This window comes from Mastacembelus armatus, chromosome 13 (assembly GCF_900324485.2).
Source record: "Mastacembelus armatus chromosome 13, fMasArm1.2, whole genome shotgun sequence".
NCBI classification, from domain to species: domain Eukaryota; kingdom Metazoa; phylum Chordata; class Actinopteri; order Synbranchiformes; family Mastacembelidae; genus Mastacembelus; species Mastacembelus armatus.
This window is the reverse complement of record NC_046645.1, coordinates 16,232,425-16,256,498: the sequence shown is the minus strand read 5'-3', so window position 1 is coordinate 16,256,498 and position 24,074 is coordinate 16,232,425. Positions and strand designations below refer to the sequence as shown.

Here is a 24,074-nt window from a genome sequence, read left to right as displayed (position 1 = left end):
GCAAAATGCGTTATTGCAAACCACTTATACAGTTTTCTGTACAGGATCCAAAACAGCAAGGCCACTTAGAGATTTGCACTGGTTATGAAGCTCCTTCAGGCATGTGTGACAGTCCAGCAGCAGAGGTAAAAGTAAAAAGAACAGATGAACAAAGGATTTGGTATATTTCACTCTAGGAGTTGAAAGAATTAATTAATGCTTTTTATTACCAATAATTTACATATTACAAAATGAAATAATTATTAAGTAATTGATATTTTAAACAACAAATGTACACTGTAACTGTACACATACAGGCTTTGTAGTCATGCTGATCGATAGCCATTGGATAGTGGGTAATGTTAATATTCTATACAGTTAAAACATATTGCAGTTATTTGGCATTACATTTCTATTACAGGATTTATCCTGTATGTGTGTATGTGTTTGTGTGTGTGTGTGTGTGTGTTTGTATTAAATTAACAATATTAAAGTGATTTTCCCCAATAAACAATTTTTTGAAATTCAAACACTGCAGGTATTGAAAATGGCTGTGGAGTGAGCAGAGGCTATGATTACTGGTAGGTCAAACACCATTTATTCTTAGTGTCAGGGTTACTGTCACTGTTTACAATAATGGAGCAACCTTTTAAAGCTAGCAATTAAGTAAATTTTGTCAGTGTTTTAAACTAAAAAGACACATTTTGAATGTAGTCTCAATTTAAGTGACTCACTTATATGAATAGTCATAGATCCTATCAATAACCACTGGTGATGTTCATAGAGTACTATCTCGTGTATTTATTTTATTAGACACTGGTTTGGTGGTCCTAAAAACTCAATGCACTACACACATGCAAACAGACAAAATGCCAGCAAATGAAGAAAACACCTTAACCTATCTGACATTTAAAAAATATACTGCAAAGAGAGAATGCAGAGCTAAATTCTTAAACACACTGTAAAAACAATCAAATACAGAAATTCTGCACAATGCAAGTGTTTTATGGGACACTGAACACCAGACATACCTAGGGCACACTATATGTTGTCCACTATATTTCCCACTAATAACTTACTGTAAGCTTTAACATTCTGTTTGCATTATTCTGATATTATTGCAAGCTTTTGCTTTTAACCTAGTACTCCTCTCCCAGTTCAAACATTATTTTAGTTGTGCTATTTTTTTTTTTTGCAGCATTTTTTAACGTCTCATGTGTTGCCAACACATTTCTTGATTTATTTTTACTTTGTCAATATGCATTTCTTACATTGCGGTGCATTGAGCTCACGGCCACCATACACTTAACTGTTTGTGTTGTAGGCGTGGGATATAATTCAGTGTTAAAAGGAAATTTACAATAAATTTAAAACACTAAAAGTTTTAAAACTTGTCCATGCAGCTGAGGGATGTTTACAGGACTTTTAGGGTTCTTCCCAAACCCAACCCCAAAGCTCCTGAACAAACACAGAGCTTAGCTCCATGCAATACCCACCATAGGATGTGGGCCTACAATACACCTTCACTTCACGTTTATATGACACATGCAGCATTGCTTGTACAAGTTACTGACTCTGATCATTTGTCCCAGAGACCAAAACTGTGGATTTCTAGAGTCATCCACTGATATCTGTAAATCAAAGGGACAAGATGTCATTGTATTGGAATGAAGTCAAACACTCTTAGTGTGTATGGTCCTGAATTGACTTAAATTATTGGTATTCATTCACTGTTTTATTTCACTGCACTGCCCCATTGGATCAGTCCAATGATTGGAAACGCTCGAGGATTTTGGTGTGCGTCTCCCTGCCCTTAAACCACTCCTTGTCCCAGTTTGTGGGACTCCTCCTCCCTCCTGGACCTGCTGGATTCGAAAGGCCTCTCTCAGGTTCTGAGCTCGGACCTCCTTGCTCTGGATCTCCTCCACTACTCGACTAGGGAACCAGCCCCTTTCGCCATCATGGAGCCTTTCACCCATCATCCAGTCTGGAGTACAGAAAAAAACAGAAAAAAAATATTTTTATTTATTTATTTTTTACAAGTGTCAGCCTCAAAGGGGATAAAAATATACCTCTACACACCATCATCTGTTCTCTCTAGAAGGTTCAGAACATCAGCCATCTCAATGGAGAGTTCGTCTGACTCCTGAGACGAGTATGACTGAATGCACTGCACCTGAGGGGAGTCTATTAAAGATTGCAGTTTGAGTTTATATGTCCATGGCTGCATGTTGAGAACTGTACTCAGTGTTATTCTGTCTCACCTGTTTGGTGCGCACTAGTAGACATAAAGCGTGTGCGCCGGTTAGGAGTGAGAGCACACATCCATCGTAGCTTGTCACTCCTGTCCGCAAGATGCCATTGATTAGTAACCACTTCCAAGTGAATAAAATTGTTTAAAATAAATATAACCTCAGCTTTGTATCATTTGCCTAAACAATTTGGACTGAGAGGGAGTATAGGATATTCTATTTGTCAGAAAAATGACCAACAATGAAGTTATCCTCAAACAGTTACCTACCCTCCTTTTGCATTTTAATTGTTATATTGATGAGCTTGGTGGAACACAGTTTCTACAACTTCAGGCCCACAGGTGGGCCCAGGGTAGGTATGACCTGATATAGGATGACCTGATATAGGATGTAGCCCCACATTCACACAGTGGCTTAAATTATTTGAATAAATATCTATCCAGATCATTTATTATGACATTAATTCCCAAAGTGTTCTGCACACAAATTTGACAATAGTTAAGGTTTAGTTCTGAATTCATGTTCACATATCAGCTTTCACAAAATGCTGTTGTTGGTCAGTTTAGTTTCGGATAAAACCATCTAAAGTTTTTTTTGCCATCTGGTCGTGTGTTCTCTTAGTTTTCTTCCATTACCTTTATGCTCATTTCATTCACTGCTGCTCAGAGGAACTTCAAGCTGCTTCAGATACTCACATACTAGAGGTCTTTAGCATGTAGCTGACCTGACGCTCCTCTTGGTTCTCCAGCAGTTTAAGATTAAAAACATTGGCCAGCATCTGACCTTGGTCTTTGAGATCTTCAGTTCTCAGCATAGCCCGTGTGCATGAGTCAAGGACCTGGAACTTGTCCCCACTGAAAATAATTTGACTGAATCAACATTTCCTGTGTTCTTGCAACATTCAACTGATTTGCTTTTCAGTGTAGACATATATACAGACAATTGTTTGGTTATTGTTATTTGTTTAACTTTTTAGGAAACATCTGACAATGAAATATAATACAATTTACCAGCGGCAATAATTTACAATCACCAAAATCATCAGAAAATTGAATCAACAGCTCGCTGCAACAATTTGCACAAAACCTGAACCTTTTCACCTTCATTAACCTTTGTGTCTTTGTATATATAGCTATATATGAATTAATTATATTTTCACATTTGCGACCTGTGTTTAAATTTCTAACCTAAAAAAGCTTTAAAATCTTTCACACATTAGTGTAAAATAAAAAAAACACATAATTTTTAAAACATGAGTTTATGTGCTTTGTGTGGTTTTGGGTGCAGTATGTTGATGTAGTATGTCAAAGAAAATGTAATTGTCAGATCATATTGACCAAAAAAAAAAAAAAGATAGAAGATTGTCTTAGGTTCAGCTAGGTATACCTAATTAACTCACAACTTAGTATTAAAAGACTTATAAAACAACACATTTCTTAAAATGAGGATTTTGCAACGAGAATGCCCTATCAACTACTTACCTAGAGCTACGCTTGGTGACCAACAGCAGATTGTTAAAAAGAAACAAGTAGAGTGGTTGGTAGAGCCTGCGACTGCGCATGGTCCTAGTGCTCTTAGGTCCAGCCATTAGCTGCACTTCACCCTTCTTTAGCAACCAACGTGAGTGGGAAATGATGGGCACAGACTACAGGGGTTAACAAAAGCAAAAAAAAAAGAAAGTATGAATAAAGGGCTACTGTCATGTTACCAAGTGTCCAGTGCATTTTGACCAAAAGATAGCCTGTTAACTGCATTCAGTTACAAATCAACTGCAGACCATGTTTTTAGAAAACAAGTGACTAAGCAAAACTCATATCATCTTCCAGGTAGACTGACTAACACCTGGTCAGATGTGTTAAGAGCAGCAACGTGCTGGTTTATATTTAATGTGTGTCAGTGATTCTGCGATTTAAACCAACTATGTTTTACTTGTGATCCGTGCAGTGTTCATTCAGTACATTGTGGATTAGGTTTCACTGAGGGGAACGAGTACATTTTCTTTCAACAAGTCAGTGTTGCTGATTACTAGAAGACTTTGTCTAATGTTGAATTATAGTCTCTGCACATTCTCACCTTAGATTCTGTGTTTAGGACTGGTACAATGGGAGAGGCCCATTCTGAGAATAATGTCTATAATTTTCACCTACAAGAGGCTTTTCTTATTCTACTTTCTTTTTCACAGCCAAAATTAAAGAGCTCAGCTTATGGAAGCAGTGTGTGGCTTCAGTGTCTTTCCAAATACTTTCAAATTTAAACACTCTCTGATGTCTTGACAGCACATCTTGTAGTTTCTCTAGTCTGTAATCGATCTTACGATCTTTGTCCTTTAACATTTCACAACCCCTACACATATCAGCAATGGCTTTGTTGTCAGTTTTCACCTTGACAGCACCTGCTGTTACTCTGTAGCCACCATATGTTTTGATCTACACTTTGCAAACCTAGGTTTGTTTTTGTCTTTGGTGTACTCAGTGTCAGTGTTTGCCCCATAGCATACTTTTCCTCTATTCACGGATTCCCTAGGGATCGCTTTGTCTTCAAGCATACATAATTGATTTATTAGCCTACATGTAGTACAAAGTGACAACTTTGTCACTGTCTCTATCTTCCCGTTCATCTTGCAGTAGTCTTTGTATGTTCCTCATCAGTGTGTGAGTGTGGACACCCACACAACTTAACACAGCTCATTTATTTTATTTGTCATTACTGTTTTTGCCAAAAAATGATGCAGAACCTCATATTATTCCTCCAAGATTTCCCAGAAACTGCCACCAACCCACTGGTTATTTTTCTCTGCTGAAGAAAATGTTTGGCTTCCTCTGACTGCGGCACATCTCACAGACAGTTAGCTTTAACTTAGCTTTATTTCACCTGTCAAGCTAGCATAGTGCATAAAATCCCTGTCAAACCTTTTGATTCTGTTCTGTTCTAAAAGTGAAAAGAAAAACATTCTTTTGCTGACTAATAGCAACCATTCATTGACTTCCATATACTGTATAAGACTCTGTGTACAAAACCTTATGTGCAAGCTGCTTTTAGGAAGAATTAACAGTTTATTTTTATGATGATTTATTTTTAATGACCATGTGAATGCAAATATCAGGAAAATATGAAGCGATTGTATGATGCTTCCCAGCTTCACACATTTAAAAAGTGTGGCTTGCAATAGATTGAGGGACACAGATGGCTGCAAAGGGTAAACCATGTGTCTAACACAACACAACCATATTACTCAAACCTTTGGAATGAGACAGAGTTATTTCAGGTTTGAAATCCAGTCTTGAAGAAAGTGGTTACAGCTATAGTCTTAACAAATCCTCTTAATCCCCTTAAACCACTATGGCATTGTACTGCTTGTACTGACTCCCTCCTCCTTTCTTCTAGATCAGCAAGGCACCATATTATGAAATGTGTACAAAATAAAAACCTGTGTAGCCTATCACATCAAAAGATACAACAAAATACAGTATGTTTTCATTACTTTGAAAAGTGTAAGACCGTAAGACTTAGGTTTACCTTGGATTTAAACTCCAAAGTTTTCTCAATGCTGATAAGTTCCTCAGTGCGACTCATCTTTCGCACGCCCTCGTTGCATTCTTTCACAATCTGAGAAAGACACAAATATTCACCATCAGGCTACAATGTTAGAATATTGTATGGTATTTGTTCTCTTTTTTTTATATTATCAAAAATAATGTGTCCGAAAATGTCATTTTAAAATCATGTGCATGAAATATCAAACAAAAAATTCTTATTTGAAATGATATGGTGTATGTGATGCTGCCACAGATATTTTTGTACAAATCTGTCTTTGACCTCACCTCACCAACTTCATGTTTTTGTTATCTTTATGAATGTCAGTCTGCACACTGCATATTCTACATCAATATCAAGAGCAATGTTTTGTTTAAAAAGAAGTTTGACAATCCGGAGTGGGGACCAGGATGCAGAGAGCTGTCACCCCAAAACCCACAGAGACTGTGTCTGCTTCTTGACCATCTAAATTATGTAAACACAAGTGGAGTAAGTGGAGTTGTTTATAGAAACCTAATAAAAATTAAGACTACTGAAGAGAAAAACAACAGTCAAATGTGGATTATAAAATATTTGGTCTCTTTTGTCTACATCTCTGTTAGTAAATCACCAAATCGACTTATTCTGTCTCACTGGAACCTGGCTGCAGCAGGATGAATATGTAAGTCTAAATGAGTCAACCCCCCTTAGTCATAAAAATTGTTATGTTCCGCGAAGCACAGGCTGAGGTGGAGGAGTAGCTGCAGTCGTACACTCTTATTATTAAACACTCACCCTCTGAACAGTTGTAACTCATTTGAGAGCCTCACTCTTAGCCTCTCACACCCAAACTGCAAAACTCAAAAACTAGTTCTACTTGTTATTAGGGATGCAACTATTATAGATTTTGTTGGTAGAATTGTAGTCTGAGGAATAATCACGGTTTCACTATTACCACGATTATTATGCATTCATTAATTTCACAACACTACTAATGTATAATATTACATGATTAGATTTTACAGTGTTATTTATTGCTGCCTTTGGAAACAGAAACAACACAGATACCAAATAATAATAAAGACACACAAAAGTCCATCTTTCCCTTTGGAATTAAAAAAGGTGACCTCTGCTCCATAAACATCTGTCAGTATTTACCTTTTGAAAATTACAAATGGAAATAGATCACAACATTATTTTGTGTTTTCAGTTTGTGTATTCTTTCTATATTTCTTTTGGACCTGAGGTAGAGCCTCTACTGCCTGGACGTTAACAAGCTCCTGATGTTATGTTAGTGTTTTATTCCTGGTATATTAATTTACAAAACCCCACATTTTCTCAACACAGACAGGAGGAAGCAAAATATGTAAAGTTAAATGTTCACTGACTGAAGGAAGACTACATTCTGTCTTCCACAGACTAACGTTACATGTCACTTTGTTCACGTTGCACAAAAAAGCCCAACTTTCACTGCTATGGCATTGATTGTGACACGTGTTTATTTAATTCCCTACAACCTCAATGCTTCATCATTGGCATGTAAGTTAAATTAGTTGTTATATATTACCTTTACTTAGCCATGGAAAGCTGGGTGGTGATCCTGCAGGTGATGCATCAAATTTAATGTATTGGCTCCTTCAGCAGCAGCTGTTTTACAGCAAACAGGTGATCTGTCATCTTCAGTGACGACCTGGTCACTGTACCCAAAATGCTTCCACATTGCTGACTACAGACGTTTCTTTGATGGAAATAAAGCTTCACTGTTTGGTCCCTCTGCCATAGTTAATCTAGCGTGTGTGTAGCCTATGTGTCTCTGACATGCACGGCATTTTAATCTGGTGCACCGCTGGTGTAACTTTTGTGCAAGTCGCAAGATTTTGTTCCATGCACCAGAAACACTTGGTGTAGCGAAGTTTTTACAATTAATTAACCGTGACGTGTTAAAGTGCAGTTCATCTTGAAATTGGTTCTTTGCTGCATCCCTACTTGCTATTGTGTACAGTCCAGATCTTTTTCAAGTTTTTAACTTAAAGTTCTGGACTTCCTATCTGATTTTATCATTCTTAATAACTTTTGAATTTAGATCATGCAGCGTGTTTGTCAGATAATACTGTTAATAAATTTAAGGAAATGATTCCATCTTTATTTACTTCTATGCCATGTGCCAACACAGTGGAGGGCAGCCACCTCAATCCTACTCCCTGGATAGGGAGTCCTGGGTAATTATAGACCAATATCCAACCTACCTTTTATTTTTAAAATCCTTAAAAAACAGAAACAGCACTGTTAAAAGTCACCAATGATCTTCTCTTAGCCTCAGACAATGGACTTATCTCTGTACTTGTCCTCTTGGAGCTTAGTGCTGCATTTGACACTATCGACCACAGCATCTTATTACAGAGACTGAAGCATGTGATTGGGATTAAAAGCATGAACCTTCTACGCACACAAAAGTTAGTTATGGAGTTCCACTAGGTTCTGCACTAGGACTGATTCTCTTCACCTTATACATGTTTCCCTTAGGGAATGTTATTGGGAAGCACTGTATTAATTACCATTGCTATGCAGATGACACACAGCTGTATCTGTCTATGAATCCTGGTGAAACAAACCAGTTAGACAGACTTCAAGCATGTCTTAAGGACATAAAGACCTGGATGACCTGTAACCTTCTACTTGTGATTTCAGAAAAAACAAGTTATTTTATTTGGGCCTAAAACCCTCTGAAATAGCTTATCAAATAATATAGCTATTTTAGATGGCATAGCTTTGGCCTCCAGCACTACTGTGAAAATCAGAGTTTTTCTGACCAAAATATTTCCTTTAATTCACACATAAAACAAATCTCTAGAACTGCCTTCTTTCACTTGCACAATATTGCCAAAATTAGAAATATCCTGTCCCTGATGGTGAAAAACTAGTCTAGGCATTTGTTATTTCAAGCCTAGATTACTGTAACTCATTATTATCAGGATGTCACTGTATCCGCATAAAAAGCCTCCAGTTAATTCAGAATACTGCAGCCAGAGTCCTGACAGGAACTAGCAAGGGAGATCATATTTCTCCTATTCTCTTTCTTGGCTCCCTGTAAAATATGGAATGCAGAATAGAATTTAAAATCCTTCTCCTCACATACAAATTCCTTCATGATCAAGCGTCTTCATACCTTAAAGACCTCATAATACTGTATCATCACAATAGGACACTTTGCTATATTCTCCTCTCCTCCCCCTCACATTTATTTATATGTCACCATTAAATCTCACTAACTTTGTGCCTTCTCTCTCCCATAGTTTATACTCTCTCTCTCTGCCCTCTCTTTCTCTGTACCTTCTGTAGGTAGACCTGTTGCCAGGACTCATTCTTAGAGCGGGCATATAAAACACTATTTAATTGTCTAATAATTGTGTCTCCCCCAATGTTATTAGACAATTAAATAGTGTTTTTATAATGCTACGTTAGTTGTATTTGTGCAGAACTGATCCATCACAGATACTGAAGCTGCAAACTCCTAACCAAACTGGATCAATTTAAATGTCCCAACATTTGGGTTAAAGCTTTCAAAAGTAGCAAAATGGAAAGGGAGACCAATAGTAGACATTTACATGTGTCCAGAAGTTCACAGTCACTTTCACCAATCAGTTGCATTTGCAAGGTTCTGTAAGCTTGTTATAGCTTAAGAAACTGACAGATACCATGGAGCATGAAGTGTTCAGAACAGCAAATAATAATACTATAATGTGCAAAGCTGCCCGCTGTGTAAATGCACCTCGGCGGATGCTGATGCTTAAGAATATCACGCTGTCATAATATACAAAAGAGTCAACATGAGACAAAAGCAGCAGGCCATTCTGTACAGCTAGCAATTGCTTCTGACTCACAGACACATAGTCAGTGTCAGTGTGCAGTACCTTCGGTGGATATTTACAGAAAATAAAAAAACTGATGTATAAGGAATTTAAATGATAAAATAAAAGCTAAAATATTATCTATATCTGGGAGCCAATGGACGGGCAGTATGAGGTCAATGGTGGGCCGGGACCCCCAAAGCCCATAGCGACGGGCCTATCTGCAGGTGTCCTTGGTCCTGTATAGCTGTATATTGCTGATGTGCAGTCAATGGCCCCACCAACCTGCACAGTGTTTATTGTTCTTTTCTCTCTCCTCTATCCACTCACCCCAACCGTTCAAGGCAGATGGCCGCCCAAACTGAGGCTGGTTCTGCTGGAGGTTTTTTCTTCTGGCAAAGGGAGTTTTTCCTCTCCACTGTCATTCAAGTGCTGCTCATAAGGGATTTGTTGGATTCTTGTAAAGTGCTTTGAGATTATTATATTGTGATTTGGCGCTATACAAATAAAATGTAATTGAATTGAACTGAATTGAAGAAGAATTTGCCCTCTTCAACTCAATATAAACACTAGATTTATCTTTCCTATCTGATCAGCCAGTGCACAAACATACAGTAGTAGACACATAATTATGCTGATGCCATCCTCACAAATGGCCTCAGAGTCTTTCTGAATCCAACCTGTATGACTGAACTTACCCTCTCCAGTTGCTGATGTGCTTTAATAGCATTTGCTTCCCTGTCTGAGTTTTCCTCTGCTTTTTTCAGGATATTCTGTGTAGAGAAGCAAAGTCATACAAAAAAAAAGAGAAAAAGTTTTAGAAAGCATTCATAGTGGCATCAAGTCCCATATTTATTTATTTTATAAGTTTGACATGTGTTCACAATATATTGAAACCCATTGCTGAATCCTGACTGTATGGTATGTGTTGTAAGTCATAGTGGTATACTCACTTGTACAAGCAGTTTGAGCCTTGTGATCCTCTGGAAAGGAAGGATGAGGAATGAGGTAAAGGACAGGCCCCGAACACGTGGATGGTTCTCCAATGTAGCCATGGCCTCCCGAAATGCCTGGTTTCCCTCTCTGGACAGACAGAGAGAGCACACAAGGCTTAGTTGATCATACAGATCCATATGGCACACGCACACATACTTGGACCTCAATCTTTGTGAGGAAATTCATTTGCATAATAACTTTCCTTAGCCCCTTATCCTAACTTAATTCTAACCTTAACCCTGAACAGCGGTATGAAAAAGTGAGGACCAGCCAAATGTCCTCCCTTTACCAAAATGTCCTCCTGTTGGCTTCCTGTAGACTTACAGTACCATAACCTAAACAATGACCACTACATTTACAATGAAACATTCCTCTAAGCTCTGAGTTCACTGAAAGAATAAGGCTTGCATTGAGTCAAAGTAAACTACAGTATGTCAGCATGTGATGTTCTGAGCAAAGAAGTTGAAGCTGAAATCAAAGAATAAATAGGATAATGTTTACATGTCAAGTATCCCTCATTATATTACCTGTCTTTAGAAAACTGTGTGTATGCCTGTTTTAGAAATGTGCATTCTTATTGTCCAACTGGCCACGGTGGCAGCTAGCACAGCTGAAGCCAGTGTGGTAGCAATGATGACGCTATTGTAGATGCTGACTCCAGAAAAACCTAGCTCCAGTTGTCTTCAATTCAAAAACTGTCACCTTCCCTGTACAAATACTAGCCATCATTTTTGTGTAGGAAACAACGTGGTCTCAATCATAAAGTCAGGCTCTCTAATAAGTGTACTGTTGGTAATTTTGGAAGCCATTGCTCTTTAATAGGATTTTAAGGCTTATGGAAGGCTTTGATGTCTGCAGTGTGGGTGTTATTTGAAAGGCGAGATTGACAGTTGGTCCGCCTGTTGCTCTATCCAGCTCATGGACTCGCACTGTGTCAGAATTTTAGAGCTCATTCTTTAAGGACTTACACAAATATGACCCTTGAAGAATGCTGCAGAATAATGTTAGATTTATTTTGATACCTAGCTAAGTTTAGCAGTAAGTCATATAGTCTATAAATTCCTTATCTGGAAGGTCTTGTCACACCTCATTACTATATGTACATTTTTATATACTGACACCAGGAAGATATGAGTATTTCCAATTCATCGCACATAGTCCAAAGGCAGCAGAGGAACTGCGATAAGCTGTACACCCTATGTTTAGTACATGCACCAACAATGTCCTGCATCTGATTATTGAATACCTTTAACAACAATAGAGGTTTTTAGCACAGACTTTGTCAACACATGCAACACTTCCATTCTGTGTCGGTTCTTTTGTTTTCATGGGACGTTTTTAACAGTAACATATCACCAGACATTATCCCTTAAAAACTATGATCACACATTGTAGCCCTTAACCAACAATCTAGATACAGATAGGAACCTGCAATTTCAAAGTATTGTAATATGATTCTAGATTATTGGCCTGATTATGTATAATAGATGTAGGTACACATATCTGATGTTATGTAAAATAAAACTGAAGAAATTTTACTTTATAATACAAAAATGATTGCTTCTGGCATTCTGTGGGTGAATGATAAGTAAGAGCGCAAACTGTCTTTGTTTCATTATAAACAGTCTGGAAATAATCTGTCCTGGAATGAATGGCAGTGGTATGAGGAAAATACCTCTTCTCCTCCCAGTATCACACTTGTCACTGGCACAGTTTTGTCATGTGCTTCCTAAACTGACAAAACTAACATTTCTACATTGCAGCTCAGCCACTGATTTGATTCTGTGCGACATGTAATTAGGCTGGGTTCTCCTGACGCACATATGAGCGTGATCAGACCAGATAATGAAAGTCACATCTACAAAATGTCTAATACATGGACTCTAATAGTCATAAAAGCCACATGCTTTTTTATCATAGAACATACAGGATTTTGTATTTAATTTTGGAACAACTAGGCTCTGAAGGTTTTTTTTTTGTCTGTTTTGATTTTTTGGATGGCAAAGGGCCTCAGGTCGTTTGAGGTACCTGTCCACCAGTGCGTGGGAACAACACGCTCTTGACTCAGGAATGTGTGGTTGATGAAGAGGGACATACATATTATATTTGAAGTAAGCCACACCCTGCACATCACATTTGTCATGACCAAAACAAACCTGTTCTCTGAAAAGAGACAGCTGATGGCATTCACAGACATAAAAAAAACAACACTATTGGAGGGTTGGTGCCTATTGTTCTGTCTCACAGTTTCCACAACTTCATGCATGCATTCATCTTCAGTACTCACAAAACTGTTGGGAATGCAGGCTCTGTATTATTTGATGTTTTCAAAAGACAAAAATAATGTCCAGGGTATATAAAAACAAAATATATGTTAAATCTGTAATATTTGCTTCAACAAGAAATAGCTAACTGACTTATTCACCACAATTATGTAACTGTGATTGTCTGAAGAAGACACAATGCATATTATGATTTCATAAAATAGGTACTTACAAAATGCGCCTGTAGTTCTGCTCCTGATATACTTGGTTAATGACATACTTGATGAAGACGCTGAAGTGTTCCACAGCATGGCAGTAAACAATATCGCACACATCAGAAATCAAAATAGATTTCTCAATTCTATGCTCAAGATCCATCAGGAACCTGAAAATATTTAGAAAACTATTATCCAGGGATTTAAAAGAGGAGCTTGTTTGCTGGACTGATCAGACTTAAATTATGTACTGATTTCTGGTAAATAAGACCATTTCCTACCTTTCACTGGCTTTCATGACTTCCTCAATGTTGGAGAAGAGAAAATGCGTGTCGGAGTGGCTGAGAGTGTTGATGAGAACAGGGTTCCGAAGAAAGTGAGTCTCTAAAATTTCCAAACTCTTGTAGTAGGATGCTTCTGAGGTAACCAGCTCAAACATGGCCTAGACATAAAAGCAAATCATAAGGCGACATTAATACTGTCTGGGTATCCCTGCATCCACTGAGCACCCATTGAAGAATATTAACATAGAAGTTGATTTGACCGTGACAGTTCAAGCTTGACCTGTGGGAACAGTATGTGTAACAAAATTATCTAAGTTCAATGGTCCACCTACTGTACTTGTTTTATGGTGTATTCAACCACATCTTCATAAGATAAAGGTGTTGGCTCAGGTCTTATCAGATGAGTACAAAACTTTGTTCATGTATTGATATAGTTACATAAAAGTATGAAAATGGACCGACTTTAACGCATTTCTTAGTTTAACAAAGCAGGTGACGCAAGAGTAACAGTAAAATGAAATAACCTCTGTGTTGAAGGAGTCCATGTGCCTTAAAAATCCGTTTTGGAGCAAGACGGGGTGAAATTTGAATTCCAATACTTTGGTTTATGACCTGCACAACTATTTACAGTCTCAGCTGGACTTTGTGTTCAGTGTTAATTAGCACATTAAAATGCCAAGTCAGTTGTCTGTAGCTGAAGAACTTACACACTAGTGGCACATTGATGACTGATTAACTTAAACACAGAAATACTAACAGCAGAATTATTACCTTGAAAATAAAGTTTACATTAAGCATTAGTACCAAAAAATACAATGCATGGATTGAATGTATCCTTAAGGTCAACTGCATTTCATTACTCATGAAACTTTTGCAAAGGTGATTTCTGAAGTATTTTATATCTGTGTTTACTACCTTGCAGGTCTACCCTGCTTTTATTGACACATTGCAGTATATGTTGGCATGTGAAATACTGTGACACCACTGGTACAACTCTGTGTGCACAAGAGAAACAAAAGGGTGACCAAATCATAGGAAGACCATCAGGCTATTAGGGGCCAAAAACTCTGCAGAGAACATTAATTACTTGAACTCAGCAAGGCTGAGTGGCAGCATATCTAGCTCCCTTAATACTGTACATCTGTTGTCATCTTCTTTACATGTAAAATTGACATCTGCCGACTTGTTTGCAGTCAGGTTCTACCGGGCCTTAACGCAGCGCTGTTATATTGGAGTACAATAGTTTTAGCTCCTGTAGGTGTGCCTAATAAACTTGCACCTCAGTGTCCGAGCTGTGATTCTATTTTTATTTATTGCAAAGTAGCGTAAAGAAAGAAAAGTTAGTTCTTACTAACCTCATACTTCTAAAATATACAATGATAACATTTACCATTACACAACTGCTCACCTCTTGCATTATGATTTCTCTCTGTGGTAACTGGGTGAGCAGGCCACTGGCTTGCACTGCTTCCAGGTTCTGCCACAAGCTCAGTGAGCGAGAACTGTTCCTGAGCTGCAACTGTAGCACTGGGGGGGACATGACACCAGACTCTGGCACCTCAGTCTCTGCCATGAGCCCAGGGGAAAGGTTGTCACGCTGACGTCGTTGCTCGATCTCCTGCTGCTTAGAGGTGTCCCGGTATTCCTGGTATAGAAAGGCTGGAGGGACAGAACAAAATGACTCAGGCACAAGGTGAACATAGAATTTTTCTGTCACAAAAGCCTGAATTACCAAAAGTGACATTATTAGGAACAGTTTTAGTAAGTAGTAGTAATTTACCATATCTGTCCTCTGTGACCAGCTGATCATGTTACTGTTATAATATTGTGTGTTGATTTTTTTGTTCCATATTATGTACATAGGAAAATAAGGCTATTGTTTATTAGTAATAAATATATTCATATATTATTAATGAAAGTACGAAATTAAAGTTTTTTTAATATAAAATCTGTGGTTCTCCTTATAAATATGGATGTATGCATACAGCATCAGGACCAAGAATTCTGACTTGTTTTTACTACAGCCAGCAATAGCAACTGGTCTATAGCCAATTTCCTCATGTATACCACTATGTTACATACTTGAATCACGTGACGATAACAAAGAAATCCATGAGAAGCAGTCTGAATGATCAAAATATCAAGACACTTTTGTTTGCAAAAGCTAGACTAGATATCTTTTTAAGTATCTTCGTGTAAACTCCCCCAGCATTATGTTTTAGCATTTGAGAAAGCTTTCTATTGCGATGCAGTCAGTGTGGAGGCTGGAGAATCACATAGATTTAGTCTCTCTCACCAAGTTTGAGGTGGGTTGAAAGTTTGTTTGTAAGAACAGATACTCTTTTCAGGGAACATGGGCTATGCGTATATCAAGAGGGAAGGGGCCTGTTGCATAAGTTCCCTCACTCATATACTGCAGATTGCTTTTGTGGGCGTAGCACTGGACTGAGAATTACATAAGAGAGACAGTGATGAAATGCACAGGTTGGAGTGTGAGCAACAGTACCTACATCTGTAAACTGCAAACAACAATGTTGCACTTTTTCATAGTATTTTGTTAGGATTTTGAATATTTTATCAACGTCCTGCAGGTAAGCTGGCATGTTGATTAAATTTGGAATAACATCCTTCAAATAACCATAGTATAACATACTATGTACACAGTGAATTATACTTTGGTGAGCAGTCTGTCAACATAACCAGTTATTAGCTTAGAGAGGCACTCAACCTCCATAACTCAGTCAGAGATATGCAGTAAAATGTACACATCAGTGACATCAGCCTTTTGTTGGGTTAATAAATTGTTGGTCTGTTTGCATGAGTGTTGCGCATGTGAATACCCAAAATACTGAATATGCAAATGTCTCAGCAATGCTCAGTCTTAGTCATATACTGTAATATATTCACAAATAAGAGAGGTTTTTCTGAGCAACAGCTCTGGAGGTGGTAAAAGTGGGTGGAATATATGCGCTACCCTCACCCCTTGACAAGCCTTTCCTCACCAATGTTTTTGACGATGTTGATGCTGTGGCAGATTGTCTGGGTGCTTTCTCCATTGCTCAGCAGCCTGAAAACAAGGAAAATTGAAGTAAAAAAAAAGGGAAATCTATGCTTGGACATGCAAACAGGTGGATGAATATATTTACTTTATGCTGTACTGTTAAAAGGATGCTGCGGTACTGTAGGCGTTTTCAAGCACACAGATACAAAATGATAAATTCTCTGCTTAGTCATTGCATTATTTGATGAAAAATTAAGAACATCGATCTGCACCTCCTCAAATTCACTCTCTAGCCAACAAGTCGCAACCTGTCCATCACATATTTCCTCATAATTCATAATGTATTTGTCCTTTTGTTGGTTGTCAAAAAGAAGTACTGAAACTATTACTCTGTTTTTGTTTCTATATCTACTGCTATAAGAAACCCACAATTTAAGGACTATAAAAGAAACCTTTCTATTGTATGTATATTCAATGTAATTTGGTCTGACCTGTGGTTGATTTTGTCCTGGTGCACTTCATCAGAATTCATGGTTATCCCTCTGACCTCCTGTACAGTGCAAGCTGCAGCCGTTTTCTCAGACAGATTTTTTATGTCTCCGCTATGAATGGCGTGAGTCCGGTAAGAGAGCATGTCAGCTGTAAGATTTTTATGCTGGCTGTTTGAGGCAGCGGATATAGCCACAGTCCCTCCTCCCACTCCTTCTCTTTGCCAATCCACAGCATCTCTGTTGTGCAGAGTGTGTCTGCTGCTGGCCTCACCATTGCTTGGCAACGCAGTTCTGGAATGATGGAGTTGTGGTTAAATCTGAGGGCTATGTTTAACAGGAAAAACATGCTTTAGTATCTCATCTATAGCAGCAATCGTCATCCTCACTGACCTGAAGTTCTTCAAATTGCTGATAGAGCATATGCTCTTTACATAGTAAAGTCATGCTTTTGTACATTTCCAGTAATATTCATGTAATTCTACCAGTTATGTTTATTTGTTTAAGTACAGTACAGTCAATACTTTTGTTGAGTAACAGTAGTTGTAAGACATAGTAATGCAGCGGCTGGGTCCTCAGAAGTCCACATTTGTATTTGCCAAAATCTTCTCCGAAGGTGCTCAAGATATTCAACATTCTTATGCACTAACTTTGTGCATACAAAAATGTATCCTCAGCATACCTCAAAATCCCATAACCCATCATGAACCTTTTAATTAACTTGGTTTGTTAAAATTTGACCCAAATCACTCACAGCATCGGCTGTGAAGGGCCCAAGCTCATAGATGGGGGGTCTGATACATTAAAATTTAAAAACTCGCAAAGACACAAATATGCATATGCATTCAATGTTTTAGGTTAATAATGCTGTGTATATGCCTGGATCTGTTTTATAAATCTCAGTTATTATGAAATGGCTTGAGGCTCCCACAGTTCCTGAAGTTTGGATATTGATGCTCCCAGAATACTTTGTTTGCATGTCAATACTTGTGCCTGCTCCACCATGCCTTAGGTCTGTCACTGTGTGGCAAAGAAGTGTTTTTTTTTTCAGAACTGAAAAGTCATCATGCACAGCTGTGGATATTAGTGACTGTGTACTGTTTCTTTTTATCTCTGCCAGCTCCTGAAGGTGGTTTTACAGTGAAACCAAAAGTTTGAAAAAACTGGTCAAGAACTTAAAGCCAATAATTAAGTTCTGTGGTTACCTCTAAATTGGTTAATAGATTGTTCATGTTGTCTTGTACAACTAGTTTGAAAGTAGGACTTGAAGTCTCTTTTACCGATTATTTGTATTAATTCAGTCAACCCATCCATCCATCCATCCATCCATCCATCCATCCATCCATCCATCCATCCATCCATCCATCCATCCATCCATCCATCCATCCTCTATACCTGCTTATTCCTAATTAGGGTCACAGGGATCTGCTGGAGCCTATCCCAGCTCTCTTTGGGTGAAAGGCAGGGGTCCACCCTGGACAGGTCACCAGTCCATCACAGGGCCACATAGAGACAAACAACCTCACACACTCACACTCACTCCTATGGGCAATTTAGAGGCACCAATCATCCTGACATACATGTTTTTGGACTGTACCTAGAGAAAAGCGCAAACAGGAGGTAGAAAATGCAAAAGCCACACAGAGAGGTCCCTGATTAGTTGTGAACCCAGGCCCTTCTTGCTGTGAGGCAACAATGCTACCCACTAATCCACTCCACTGTGCTGCCCTAATTCAGTCAACTATCACTGGCAAATGATATGATAAGGACTAGCCAGTGAAGGTCATTCATTTTATGACTGATTCATGGCCTGGCACAGACAGTGGCCCATCATCACAACCTGCACTACAAACAGGTTTTATAAAACTTGTCATAGTACCAGTGCCATATACACTTTTGCAGTTTACTTTTGTGGTGTCATCTTCATAGGCCCCTCAGAGGATCCATATTTACCATGTGCCAATGTCCAAAACTAGCAACTGCCAGTTGCTTTCTGGACAGGCTTCCTATTCTTATTGAATTGTTCACACAGAAGTGTAAAACAATAAAAGACTGTAGTTAAGGTGTTATTGTAGAGTATACACAGTAGACACATAGTTTCATAAAACATAAGCAACAAAGTGGCTTTTAGAAGAAGCCTTTTTGCAGTGTAACCTTGTCTACTATCACAATATTAGTTTCTTAAAGCCCTATCAGTCTTTCTCTTGTTATTACAGCTTTATGAGGAGAGCTGACTACATCAGGAAACTGCTGTTTAAAAAGACATTGAGCTAACCTTCAGAGAGCCTGGACAGGCCTTTGTGCTTATCACAGACATGATAAACCATTGAAGCCATGCATCAGCTATAAAAGTGGTGTGTGCAGTGTTTAAACAAATATTGTGTGAGCTTGTTTGTTTTCTGGGCGTGTTTGGGTTCAGTCGTAGGGTTGGGCAGTACAGGCATGCAGACTCACCGTCTACCCCCAGGCAGCAAAGGTGATCTTTGGAGTAAGGGAACATTAGGAGAGAGGAGACCTGCTCTGTTGGATGGACTCTGTTCCAGACTGGGCCTGTTAGAATCTGGAAAGAGTGAGAAATAGACAGAAAAGAACAGAGAAACAACCAGAAAGCAAAAGTCTTATTATTATCAGGTAATCTAATGAGGAATGAGGAAATTACACTTCAATTATTATCTCACCCTTTTTCATGAGGGAAGGGAAAGTGATGATAAACCATGTAGTTTGGTGTAAATTACCAATGCAGAGGCTAGTTGTGTCTGTGTAGTGTCTCATTTTCTAGAACAGTATTTTTGTAAATTAAGCAAACCTATTAGTCACACAAAGAACAACAATCCATAATTATTTAGACTCTGGCTCATACAGGAGATTGTTAGTCATACTGTAACAATCTGCTCTGTCAAAAACAATACATGTTTTTTGTAATGCACATAACAATACACTTAATACATGTGTAGTAAAAAAAAATACAATGAACATTATATACATATTCAACATTAGCAGGTGCTGGAGATACGTCTACGGTTTATTGCCTGACACCTACAGGTAAGCCTACACCATGGAATGTTTCCAGTATAATAGCCACTGGCCTGCCAAACAAAAAACACACCCATGTTTAACGTTCAAACTTTGCAATCAGCTGATAATGTGTCAGTCATAATTGCTGATGCCACCATAGGGCATTGTCATTTAAATTAAACCACGTCATTTTGGCGTATTTGCTTAAGTGAATGATTTTTGGGAGGATAGTCTGTACAGTCCTCACTCTTCATGTGAGTTACACTCATCTCTTCCACACACTCATGTACACATTGCGCATGGGCTATGCACATGGAAGAAAAAGTCAATCAAAAGATGTGTTTAGTGTGTATACAGCAGAATATGTTGAATCATTGCTCAATTCCATCAATTTCAATTCTTACTTGCTTGTTTCTGGAACTGTCATCAACATTTTACATCATCTTTCAATGGAGTTTTTTAGTTATTGTGATGTGTGGTAAAGCCCATAAAACTGACATAAAAGTGTGTTCTTACATAAAAGTCTTCATGCTAGATACAGTAGTTTTGTTAAACCAATTCCATGGTGTAGAATGGCCTTGTACCTTTCTGCTTTAATATTTTTTAAAGCAGTATTATATTTAATATAGCATAATGTTATATACCTCAGCGGTTCCCAACCCCAGGCCAAAGGCAGGGCAATGTTAAATTAAGCAGAAAAATAATTGCATAACTTTACAGGCTTTTGTTTTTAATGTCTACGAAACAAGCCAGGCAAAACAAGAATGACTGAACATGACCATTCTTGTGTGTTGGTACTATACAGTACATGCGCTGACTTGTGCTTGCTCTTATGTTCTTATGCTCTTTATAAATGCGATGGTTATCTGATTGTGGAGTGTTTTGGAAGGACGTGGGCAAAGAAATGACTAGGTCAGTGTTCCTGGGACAGACCAACAAGTTAGCCACATGCAGCTGGTGTGGCTAACAAACTTTGACGTCTCAAGTTTCGAGGGGCATGCACTGTGCCTGCTTACTGTAGGTAGTAAGTACGTTATTGCAGATGTAGCGTATGGAACCTCAGGATTCAGGAGATCGAGTGGGTTAGCAGGAGAGTTTCAGTGAGGAAAGGGAACAGGTGTGTTATAGTAGGCCTCTTTACCAATAGTGGTTGATGCTGTTTAGTTTCTCAGCAGTCTGCTTGGTCTTGGTCTTGTCTTGTATATGCCAGAAAATGTATATTGTTTGTCTCTTTTTGCCTTTTGCATTATAGTCAAGCACAAACTATCCACTGGGTTTCAGTAGTGTTTCTTAGTTAAAAACCTCCAGGCTTAATGGATCTGTAGGGTTTCCTGATGGCAGCCAGTAAAATGAAGCTGTAATTTTATATTCAGGTACTAGGTCCAAGCTTACACGGAGGTCTGCAGGGTAAAGACCACACGTCTAAAAACGTTTAAATGTTTAACCTATTCACTAACGCCTAACAATACTGTGATCAAGAGACAAACACATTAGCACATTGTGGTTTAAAACTGCCACTTCACCTGAGATTAAACCTCATCTAGCTGTGAATAATTTATTTAGTAAATAACCTAAGTGTATAAGTTAACCCAAAAGGCAACACAAGAACATGTTCATACACCTATCCTAAACTTCTCATCATTTCTTCCCATTTTACTTTATATGCTCCAAGTCACATTAATTAAACTATCTTAAATGGACATCCATCCATCCATTATCTATACCTGCTTATTCCCAATTAAGGTCACAGGGATCTGCTGGAGCCTATCCCAACTCTCTTTGGATGAAAGGCAGGGGTACACCCTGGACAGGTCACCAGTCCATCACAGTCTTAAATACACAAACTTGTCAAAATAGTTTCATTTCAACCTGATGAATGCCACCTCTCCATGCCCTGAAATTATTATATAATACTACCTGTTCACCTGTTCACCTCTAAAATGACCCCCAAAAGTTATATTCTATAAAATGGAGCATGACCTACATGAGAAATATTTTGATTAATTTGATTAAAACCTGTTTGTCTATATTAACACAGAGATTTGTTTAGTAATATGCCTGTTCATATACGGTTTATAATTAAAGTATGATCTACTCGCATTCATTAGGTTCTTAAAAATCATCTCATCATTTAAATTGAACTTTTTTTAAAGTTGCTGAGAAATGATAAGGATATTCCCTTGACCCACTTTTATTTGTTATTGTGCCCCTTGCCCTCTTGATTAGAACATACCTACTTCTGTAAGTACAAAACTCAGATGAAATCTTATTTCATCATATACACTCTTATTCTTTTGTTTTTTAATGCTATCCTCAATGAAAAACCATATGTAATTTAAAGAGATTTTACATACATGACTACTGTAAATACTAAAAACTTAGTCAATGCCACAAATTCTCCTAAATCACTGATGAGTGCCATTTAAGAACAATAGAGCAGTAACTATTGCATCTGGCCCAATGGCTTTTTTCTGGTTTCCACACAATGTAAATACACACATGAATATATAAATAAGAAATCAGTAGCGATATAAGAAGCCTCTTCTGCTAATGTGCCTTAGCTCAAGCACCACTATTAGCATCACTGACTGTAGAGGCACATAAAAGAATCAATATATACAGTCACAGTGAGTGTGGTACATGTTTCACTTGTACAGATCAGGGCAGTTTGTGTACATTATTAAACAAGCTATCAAAGCAAACAGCACTTGACTATGCTGTATACCTGATGAAATGATACGGATATCAATGATAGGAAAATCATCAATGATAATTGGTGATAAGATTATCTTAATCAATGATCATTATTTATCCTCATAATTTGGACACTGCTGTTCTAATCACAAAACAGTGCCTTTTAGTTTCCTTCTTATATTGAGTCTTCAGTTAGGAGGTGACTGGATTTAGTGACAGTTCTCAATCAGTCTCAATATTTTATTACGGTTTTACTTTTATATGTAACACTGATGCTGACTGTCTAGTTGTGTATGAGGTAAATACTTTGATCCCTACCTTGGAGGCCAATCTGAGATGCAGGGCAAAGTCTAAACTCACACTGACATTTTATTGTTGCATTTGGTGTGGCTCCATGAATTTGCAAACCATTATGATATCAGGCGCATTGGGTTGTATCATTTGAACATACAAACCTGAGGTTGTTTTTTTGCTTGAAATCATCAGGTGAACAGTTGTGCAAAGTACAGGTATTACTCAGACTATTGTGCTGTGCAAACAGAACCAGTTTCTCAGGTTGTATTCATGGAGATTTCTACTCAAGCATAGAACTACCAATCCTTTGTTCTGCTTTCAATAACAACTGCATTAGTTGCCCATAGGACAACAATATAGTCTACACAATATCTGTAAAGACTCCATTACAGAAGTAGAGACAGAGCTGGATTCAAAGGCACGCTTCTACAGTGTGGTGCTCTCCAGGGAATCCAGTTAATATTGACTCTGCATTCAGTTAAATAAGTGCAGACAGGTTTGAAATAGGCCAGGAAAACATTGCTTTAGGGTGAGAGAAGTCAACTTAAATGTACAGTTGCCATACAATGTTAAATTGTAAGAACAACAGAAGGGTGAAGGTGTCTTACTTTCAGACTGCCTCCTTCTCCTCATTGATCGATAAAAGCGGGAGTTCCTACGGATAGGGTCTCTGATAAAACCAGCATTGGTGTCATCGTCATCGTCATCATCATGATGGCTGGGTTCAGCCACAGGTGCTGGATGCCTCTCTGGGGTTTCCTGTGCCCTGTGTCCCCACCTGCCCTTGAACAGGGCAGTCACAGACATGGTAAATGATTCCTGATGGTTTTTTTAAAACAAAATGTGATTAAGGAAAATTCTGTTTGACTTCGAGGAAACTAGGAGGAAAAACTGTCATAATTAGCCAGAATCCAGGAGTAAATCCATGCCCAGAAATGAAAAATCCAGATGAAAAACAAATCACACTGCAAACAGTAACACAGAGAACAAAAAAAGGGGTTACTGGGCCCTCTCTAGCTCCCGTCAATCGGACAACAATGTTGTTAGGTACATTGGCAGCCTGTGGGACCAGGAAAGTGCGTCGCTTATTTCTGCCTAAGGTGTAATTATTGCATTTATGACTCTCTCTCCCTCTCTCTCTCTCTCTGTGTCCCTCCTCTGTTTGTCTCCCTCCCACTGTCCCTTTCCACGGCCTGTGACAGGCTGACATTCCTAAACTCAACCTGGCCTT

The 24,074-nt window shown here is 38.3% G+C and overlaps 1 protein-coding gene across 1 annotated transcript; it reads right to left on the bottom strand.

Annotated features, from left to right (window-relative positions):
* Positions 1–179: 179 nt before the first annotated feature.
* ngef (neuronal guanine nucleotide exchange factor) lies at positions 180–23,931 on the bottom strand. The gene is made up of 15 exons (XM_026299100.1): positions 23,452–23,931; positions 19,295–19,400; positions 16,844–17,134; positions 16,354–16,418; positions 14,760–15,010; positions 13,349–13,509; positions 13,085–13,237; positions 10,546–10,675; positions 10,291–10,365; positions 5,748–5,837; positions 3,713–3,876; positions 2,927–3,085; positions 2,244–2,323; positions 2,062–2,166; positions 180–1,966 (listed from the first exon to the last, which is right to left on the bottom strand). Exons 1-15 carry the CDS (start codon positions 23,648–23,650, stop codon positions 1,707–1,709), a joined length of 2,289 nt encoding a protein of 762 aa, XP_026154885.1. The 5' UTR covers positions 23,651–23,931; the 3' UTR covers positions 180–1,706.
* Between the last annotated feature and the right edge of the window lie 143 nt (positions 23,932–24,074).